General features: G+C 42.8%; 1 protein-coding gene across 2 annotated transcripts; it reads right to left on the bottom strand.

Annotated features, from left to right (window-relative positions):
* Positions 1–454: 454 nt before the first annotated feature.
* june (JunE proto-oncogene, AP-1 transcription factor subunit) lies at positions 455–4,774 on the bottom strand. Of its 2 annotated transcripts, XM_016248249.1 has the most exons (3): positions 4,533–4,774; positions 3,966–4,108; positions 455–3,835 (listed from the first exon to the last, which is right to left on the bottom strand). In XM_016248249.1, exon 3 carries the CDS (start codon positions 3,784–3,786, stop codon positions 3,001–3,003), a length of 786 nt encoding a protein of 261 aa, XP_016103735.1. In that variant the 5' UTR covers positions 3,787–3,835; positions 3,966–4,108; positions 4,533–4,774; the 3' UTR covers positions 455–3,000. The 2 variants fall into 2 exon arrangements, with proteins under 2 accessions (XP_016103735.1, XP_016103734.1); XM_016248248.1 differs by having other exon boundaries at positions 455–4,108; positions 4,533–4,771.
* Between the last annotated feature and the right edge of the window lie 4,656 nt (positions 4,775–9,430).

The raw sequence follows: 9,430 nt of genomic DNA, 5'->3' as shown, positions 1-9,430 counted from the left end.
TGAGAAGCCAGTGTTTCTTTGGCTTGTGTTTTATGGGTTTGTCACGGTTTTCAGCCCGAGTAACTCCGGTCAGTGTACAGTACGCTCACGGTAGCAGAGATACCCCTTCACCTCCTCAGCTCTGACTTTTACTTTCACAATGACCCAGACAGACGTTCCTTGTGCTTTACTGGAAGTGCCGCTCATCTTTATGGGAATGGCTCTGACACGCAGGGTGGGCGGCAGTGCTGACTGTATTTCTCGCTCAAGCCCATAGTTACAGGACCTGGCGGAGGCACAGAATATGATCATGACTCTCGTTAAGATAACTGACTGATGACTTCTGCCCAGACTGTCCTGTCTTCTCTCAAATGCCAGATTTGTGTGTGAATTTGCTCACGTACTGGTCTGTATGTACACACACAAAAACTGAATTATGGTATTAAAGAAAGGCATGACATGAGCAAGACAAGTGTTCAGAAACCTACTTCTCTTTATTGTTGATAAAAAAGAAAACAAGTGAACAATGAACAGCATGTTATTTTGAAGCAAATACACCAACACAGTGAGGCAAGTCGCCCCTTAGTCACACGTTCCCGTCAGTCGCTCGAGTTTTGTGTAACTCTCTCGAAGATGCCAAATGAGCTCCAGAACTGGCCGTCACAATCGGACACTGTTCCACAACAGTAACACATCTTTGACTTAAAATGCTCCGTCATGAAACTCACACCAGCATGAATCTGATTTGTGATCAAGACTGAGAAGATCATCGTTACACAAACAGCCTTCTGTACAGACAACGTAAACGGAGTAAACTCATTAAACAAAGTATTTGCGTTCTTCAGTATGTGTATATATGACACATGGTTAAGAAAAAAGACCTTGTGGTCTGCCAACATTTTCTTCGTTTTAAAATGAACGATGCAATCAGTCTTTAGGGTTGGATCAAAACACAGCCATACAGTCCCATGAAACAACAAAAACACGGGAGCGATCGATCGCAACACTCTTAAAGTTAAGGTTAAATAGAGGAACACAGAACAATCAGGAACAAATCAAGGACCAGTGGAAAAACTGGAGCACTCGGTGGACAAATGTACCAACAGCAGGCGTGTACGAACACAAACCAGCAACACAGAAACGCTTGGAGCCGAGCTCAAATAAAACACCAACACACTGCTCAAGAAAACCACTTCAATAAATAAAGTACTGGAATGATACAAAGCAATACAGTAGGTACTGTACACAAAAACGTTCAAAACTATTTTGTACAAAAATACAATACGTTTGTGACATCAAAATCCTTATTCAAGTTTCAAAAAATAAATATCTTCTTGTTGCACAAGGTTATTTGACAGTTCTAGTACCAGTCTCAGGTATCCCTACGAATCATCTCCAAATGGATATACATATATAAATAAAATGATCTGCATCTCCATTGACTGTAAAAGAAAGGCATTGAACAGCAGTTCTGAGTAGCAACACTGGCAGACGTACAGGACTCTTTAACACATGGATGGTTTTCACAAAAGCAGGCCTTCTACGAGTTCTTTATCTCAGCGATGCGAAGCTCGTGACTTCATCGAGCTGATCTGACGTCTGCAGTAGAGCGCTAACTTCTGCTCGCCTCGTAAAACAATGTCTGGGTGCATTACCCACAATCTTGCAGAATTCTGTTAATTTATTATTTTTTTATCTACTATAAACATAGTTGTAGTTATAGTTCAAACTGTCATGCTATACACAGAGGATAAATATTACACATCATTTAATGTTTCTGATTTATGTGCCATCGTGTAGTTTCAACTAGACACTAGTATTCCAACCATATTCTTCCTCTCCTCAGAAAACAACATAAATACTAATTCTGTATAAATAAAATTGCATCAAAATTGATTTAAAAAAAAAATCTAATCAAATCAAATACAGAAAAAACGCAAAATACTATTGATCAAAAGCCCTTGTGTTGTCGTTCTGATTTCAGGTCAATTTTGACTCTTGACTTTTTTCCATTTCTTTAGTCCAGAGTAGCTTTTCCACACCGTTACTCTAGGTTAACACAGCATTAATACTCAATAGAAAATGGCAAAAACACACTATCAACCCATTATTAGGACGTACCTCCCGACGGGAGACTACAGTGCAAAAGGTCTCGGAATGCTCAGGAAATTCCCAACTCAAAACCGGCCAAAGGTGCCATTAAAGTTTTGCACAGTACCACAATCCTTTATCCACAGATGTCTCTTTGCTTAAAATGTTGCGATATTAAACAGTAATGTAATACTTCTAAAAAAGTCTTGGTTTCTATCAAATATTTTTTCCTCATATTCACAAATTGCACAATATCAAACCAACCAACCAACCAACAAACATATGCTGTAATGTTGTTACGGAGACAAGGTGACAGATTAAACCAAGAGATTTCCACTAGAACACAGGTGACATCTCAAAGCAGTATAAAGGGATCACTTCTCTTCCACGTTTGTAAGAGTCCGTCAGGTGCTTTGGAGAAAAGTTTGCATAATAGTGCACAATTTTATAAACACAAACCCCTAAAACATATAAAGTCCGTCCATCGGTCGAACAAGACGCTGATTATAAAGAAAATAAATGTGAGCAAATTTTCCGTCTGCTTGAAGTGAAAAATCTCGGTTACAAGCCGGGGTGTAAAGCAGAAAAAAAGAAAAGTATTCAAGTGCAGAATTCCTACATGAGTTTTTGTTCCCTTTGTGATCATCCCACCCGCAGTGCATTTGCATCCCTGTCGCTTTGGCCTTTTCGACAAAAAACTGACCCAAACAACGTCAAGTCCAAAGAACAGTCGAAGAACGCACTCAGTACTTTGGGAGCATGTGCAGGTTTTCAAGAAGGACATTCCTGAAGAAAAGCAGGGTCGCTCTCGTGCATCTCTGATGGGTCTTCCCCTGTCTCGCCCCTTCTCCGCTTTCTGGGACGGGGCTGAGAGAGACAGAGAATGAGCGTGAGAGTGCGGCCAGGAGATAAAGAGATAGTCTTGTGGTTTCAGCAGCTGGTGCTCTCGCCGCTCTTGGCCATGCCGGCTGAGCTGACGGCGATCTGGCAGCCATTAGTGACGTGATTCATGACTTTCTGTTTGAGCTGAGCCACCTGCTCTCTCAGGATGCTGGCGGTGGAGGCCAGGTCCGAGTTCTGCGTCTTCAGCACCTTGACCTTCTCCTCCAGCCGCGAGATCCTCTCCAGCTTCCTCTTGCGGCACTTGGAGGCGGCGATGCGGTTCCGCAGCTTCTTGCGCTCCGCCTTGATCCGCTCCTGGGTCTCCAGGTTGATGGGAGAGAGCGAGGGCGGGGAGCTGGCCGGGTCGGCCCCGGGCAGGTGAGGGACCTCAGGCACCGTCTGCGGAGCGTCCCGGCCCCGGGTCTGAGGGCCGTGGGGCGAGGCGTAGGCCATCTGGCCGCCGGGGTAAGAGGAGGGCAGCTGGTTGGGGTTGTAGCTGCTCAGGTTGGTGTAGATGGGCATGTCTGCGCCCGGCATCAGGTTCCTTTGGTAGGAGCCCTGGATGGAGGAGGAGGGCGACATGGGGGCCCCCACCAGCTGGTTCTGCTTGTGCAGATCGGCCAGAGCTTGGACGAAGCCGTCTGCGAATCCCTCCTGCTCGTTCGTGGCCTGGTTTCGGTACATGAAGGGATTAGCAGACGCGTTTGGAGCCGGGCTTGTAGTAACCAGTCCCTGGTTAGACTGGATAATCAGGTGCTCCAGATCCGGAGAGGACAGCTTCAGGAGGTTCATGTCTGGAGAAGACATCAGCGAGCCGTTGGGATTGCCGCTCATGCCCAGACCGCTGGGGCTGTTGAGTTTGAGGCTCGAAGCGTTTCCCACGCTGTGGGAGAAATGATGCGGCATGTTGTTCTTCTTGCTCATAATCTTGTGGCCTTGGTATCGATCGTAATCTGGAATTTGCCCAAAGTTGGGAACGCTATCATCGTGATAGAAGGGCGTTTCCATCTTACCCGTCATTGAAGCAGCAAGACAGATTCCTCACAAGACATAATACGCCGAGAAATTATCTGAGCTGCACGTTTTCAGCCATCCACTGCGAATGATCTGAGCTGTTCGAATTTGGAAGGGCATCCAGAAGTCCTCAGCATTAAACCTACAACGGAGTAGAACAAGATGAGGAAAAATAAATCAAGGCATACTGAAGTAAACAATCACGGTATCATTTCTAATATAGCGAATAGCAACGTTGATGACAGAATGAATGATTGAGCGCTTTATAGTAAGTTGATGTGATTAATAAATCTCAATCATTCGACTAAAACTTACATATGTATGCTTCACACACACACATCACACCACCTGTGTGCCTCTGGCTCTAAATGATCAGACTGGCATTAAAACGATGAAACCAGGAAGCTTCGCTACAGTTCCAGTTCTTCCCGTCAATACAGACTTTCCTGGGCTTCATCCAAACAGCGGAGCGCTTCTCTTGCACTTTCTTATTCACTTCGCCACACGGTCTTTCGTTAGAAACCCCGTCAACACTCCATGAATACCCAGCAGCTCGAGTCACTTACTGTGTGTAGGTCGATATAACGCGAGGAAGAGCCGCGGATCGATCAGCTGGGATCACGAAACCATCCACTGCGTCAAAGCTCCGGTTAGTCACGCTGTAAAGCGACCGCGCAGATGTGTAACCCACGCACCGCACCGCGCCGCGCCGCGCCGTGACAAGCGATGGATCCGTCCTCTCCTCTCCGCTGCGCTGCGCTGCGCTCGCTGTCAGAAGACTGTCAGAAGACTGGGGGACTTTCAGCTCGGCTGATTATTAATAACACACGCCCTTCTGTTCTGCTCTCCAGTTCCTGAAACTAGAACGCCTCCTCGCGCTCCAAGCGTCGCGTTTATTGGCCGGCTGTCGTGATGTTCAGCTGCAGGGGCACGTGATCGCGGGGAGAATATGTTTTATGCATATGCGCTAAATATTACGCGTCAGTTAAATGCCAACCTGAATGCCATGTGTATTTAGCAGAAATGGACTTTCTCCAGCAGCTTCTGAATTAGCTCAAATTTACTGAACAGCAATCTTATTAAGCAACAAAGTGCTGTGCAATCAAGAACTATACAGTAAAACAGAATTAAATAGAATTAGTAAAGTGTTTAAAGAATATGGACTCATGAAACATTGTAAAGCATGCAAATAAAACCGCTGTTCATCTCAAACAACATCATATGGGGGAAACATGGAGAAAAAATGTGTTCAGTATATTTCCAAATACCTTGAAAAGCAGGCTTATGAAAAGACAGAAAGAACATGTATGCTTTTTTGTGATTTGCTTAATATTCCATGTTGATACTTTCCTTCACATCATTTATATTTAGGCTATCTATCAAATTTAAGGCACTGTAACTCATTTATATATATATATATATATATACATACAAATCTCTGTTTTTCTGCATTTATCTCCACTTTAGATTATGCAGCGACTTTAAACTTTGTGTATGGATGTCATGGCTCTTATGACACACTGCCTGTGATGTGCATCGTTCGTAAATCACAATCATATTCAGCCTGAACAATTAAAAAGTTCATAACTACTACACACTGTCCATCATTACTGACACGTTTATACATAGTATCTGGAAATTGTATAGTGTAAACTACACAAACGGTACATTTGTAAATAACATATCTGTACATTCATTTAAGCAATTATATGTTTTTTCCCTCTATATTTCTATTTCTGTATATAGTGCGTTATTTATTTTTTCTGTTTTTCTTATATCAGTGTTATTTCATCTTTACTGTGTAATTCTATGTATGTCTGTACTGTCTTCTGCACTGGAAGCTCCTGTCGCCAAGTCAAAGTCCTTGTGTGTGTAAACATACTGGGTAATAAAGCTCTTCTGATTCTGATTCTTTGAATAAAAGCATGTTACATATACATATACACACGCACGCACGCACACACACTCACTCACACACACAAACACACACACACACACACACACACACACACACACACACACACACACACAACCTCCACATGTCTGTTTTTAGAGATTAGCCCACACCTTGCTCTTAGGTAAGTCAGGTGGGAGGTTACAGCGATCAGAGCAGGACTAGTGTAGGTCGGTTAGCCTCCAGCGGGTCTGACATGTTTGGCCTAGTCTCGCTCCCCAGACGCTTCACTTCCAGTGTCGTTTCCCCGTCTGTATTAGTTAGCTGCTCCAAAGGTGATCTGCTCCAGGGTATTTAACTCCCCATCAAACACACAACTGCATTTTTAATGAAACTGATTGTTTAGTGGTGTGCGTGTGTGCGAGCATGTGTGTGTGTGTGCGAGCGTGTGTGTGAGAGTGTGTGAGTGTGTGTGTGTGTGTGTGTGTGTGTGAGCGTGTGTGTGTGTGTGTGTGAGAGAGAGAGTGTGTGAGTGTGTGTTCCCTTTAAGGTCCGTAGATAAGCCAAGCCTTTCCTTCCTTATGTGATTAATTTAAAAAGGAATAATTGCACATGCATACATTCTTCAAAGAGTTTTTAGCATATCTTTTTGTGTTGTGCAGCTGCAGTGGCATTGCATAATATATCAAACTGTAACATTCACCTCCACACAACGTCTTTTGAATTTGTTTAGTTTAGTTTTATTCATTCAGCAATAATGTCTGCATCCACCGTTCTGGGGTGTTTTAGCTCTAATGGAGAGAAATATGGAAAACGTTCTTGCTTTTATAAATGCTGGTTTGCTATTACATTTATTTTCTATGTGTGTTGCAAAATTAAGTCACCATATAATGAGATATCGTTTTGCTGGATTACAGAAAAAGGGAGAAACTGGTGAACCAAACCATGTGAGAGAAAATTTTGGAGCAGAAATTTAGCATTTCAAAGGCACACAAACTAATAAATTGGCTGTGAAGCCGTAATGAAATAATCTTTCGGCCCATTTACGTCTGATGTGAAAAGAGCTCTGAAACTTGTGCCGTTTGTGTGCATGTAAAATATCTCAGCCTTCCTCCCACAGCCTTTTGCCATCGAGAATGTTTTGATGTTGTTGTCCACCTCAGAACGGCTAGTGAAAGCAGACTTTCTTGAATGGACATAAAAACCAAAAAGCTGCAACTGAGCTGCGTTCGTTCAGAGACACACTCAACACACGCCAGGGACTCGTTAATTACTTTCTCTGTTTGCTTTCCTCATTAGACAGACACAAAGCAGGTTCGCCGTGATGTTATCAGACCATACTAACCATCAGAAGAGTTAGAGAAATGTTTGCAGACTCGATATGTTTTGACAGTAAATCACAGACGTGTCAACAGATTCAGCCCCACACATCGAAGCTCACAGTAACCACACAGATCCATCACAACACTTTTTCTGTTCTGTCTATCAGCCTAATACAGTAAATAATAATGGAACAGAGCACACCTCTCCTGAAAGCAGACTGTATTTATTTACCAGTTTGTCTTGCCACAAATTTGAGTGGAATAAATAAGTGTGTTCAGTCTTTTGAACAAACAGCCATGAGGTAGCGTCTGACACGGCAGCATAAACATGTGTTTGCATCGAGCTTTGAGGAGCCAGTGTGTGTGTGTGTGTGTGTGTGTGTGTGTGTGTGTGCAGCTCACAGGTCTGGCCATGTAGTTTATGTTGTTTTATTGACAAAAGAATATCCATGATATCCTGATATCACATGAGCTCCATATTTAATATTTGACAGGAATGAAAATGAGGTTGTGAGGGACTGAAGTACAGCATGTAAAAAAACAAAACAACTTTCAGTAGACAAAAACTCCATAAAACAGTTCTGAAAGTGGTGAGTTGTGAAAACTTCACACAGTGCGTGCCATTGTAAAACAGTTAGTCTGTCATCCACGTTAAGTTCATCATGGTGTCTAACCTGACTAAGGTCTATAAAGGACTGATTTGGAATGAGCCACATAGACAGCACAGGCTTTCTATCAAAATAAAAGGCCAGTTCTTTCTTTCTTTTTCAGCTCTTGGCAGTTCTGGGATCACTTCTGAAAATGATGCCTCCTAATAATTTGTCCAAAAGGCAGTGTCTTTGAGCTCGATGGTGCTTTCCTCGAGGAGCGTCTGATGATGATTCAAAACGCTCTCAGCTTTAGGACCAGAGCTGTCGACTCAAGCTGCCAGTAATGTCTCTGAGGAATCCTGTTTTGACTGGATCTACAGAGCAGAAGGGAGGTTTTGATTGTAGGTAATAATGTCTTGAGACTGCTCATTAAGTGTCACATCACTGAGGTGTAATCACAGGGTTAGTTCATGCTTTGTCATCCTATTCATGCCAAATTTATGAAAGTATTTATCCATCAATCTAGCAGTCGTTGATCTTTGACCGAATTCTTGTGCAGAAGATTAATTGTGATGTATAATCGAACAGAGCTCTCGATATCAGTGTGTGTGTATGAGAACAACTTTATTTCATCACTCTCACAGGTTTCAGAGATGGATGAATAGAGTAACAGATTTCATGCTGACTGTATTCACAAGCACGCGTTCTTAAGCAGACACAAAGTGCACCTTGCTTAGTGTCCAATATGATCAATCAATCAATCAATGGACATACTGACTGTAAATAAATGAGCGATGTAGGAAATCACTTATAGAGAAATGCACACAATCCACATGTTATTTAGCTTGGACCTATTAGTCTTTGATTTATTTTTTTTAAATTGTGATATTGTAAAGTTCATCTTTTAATCTGAAGCTTTTTAAAATAAATATATATGACTCTATTTTCGCAGTAATTAAGGCTAGAGTGTCAGTGATATGGAGTAAATGTGTGATCTGCGAGCTGTCGAGCGGCCTCCTCATAATCCACATGATTCACTCTCTTCTGGTTGCCACAGAAACATCGGTTGAATGTCAAGTTTGGACACTGTGCCGGTTTACAGCCATCAAGTGCTTCCAAACGAGCAGAGAATGCACAATACAGCACAGAGAACAATGAAGACAAGCATGAGCAAACAAAGAATTCAAGAAAAAAGCAGCATGGCTTGTGTTTTAGATTCTTGTGTCCCAACAGGCTTCTTAACTAGCTTAACCAGGCATGGCTATGTTGATCAGCCACTCATACCAGCACTAACCAGCACTAACCAGCACTAACCAGACTCTTGAGAAGTGTGTGACACTGAGGATCGATTGACGATGAGTGAGACAGAGTCATAGTCTTAATCATTAACTTGGATGCGTTATCGTATTTTTCACTTGGAAACAGCAACAGACGTTTAAGTGAAAGTGAAAAGCTCGCGTGAGACTGTATTATTTTATTTAGCTTGTCTTGCTGTCGTGATGCTAGCGTGTCCTGAGACGCGTGATCTGAAGAATCGCTCATGTCTGGAGCACAAACGGCGCAGGCTTTATCAAACGACAGCATATCGCTGGAACGCAGTTTTGAGAGAATGACCTTTAAAGTCTTCCTCACAACACACATGGATTGATTACTGGCGT

Source organism: Sinocyclocheilus grahami, unplaced genomic scaffold (assembly GCF_001515645.1).
Source record: "Sinocyclocheilus grahami isolate Dianchi unplaced genomic scaffold, SAMN03320097.WGS_v1.1 scaffold872.1, whole genome shotgun sequence".
Taxonomy (NCBI): Eukaryota; Metazoa; Chordata; class Actinopteri; order Cypriniformes; family Cyprinidae; genus Sinocyclocheilus; species Sinocyclocheilus grahami.
Note: the sequence above shows the minus strand (reverse complement) of the source record. Positions and strands in the feature narration are given on the sequence as shown.

Excerpts from the sequence above, each read along its gene's own strand:
- june (XM_016248248.1), bottom strand. The coding sequence starts at position 3,972 with ATGACGGGTAAGATGGAAACGCCCTTCTATCACGATGATAGCGTTCCC.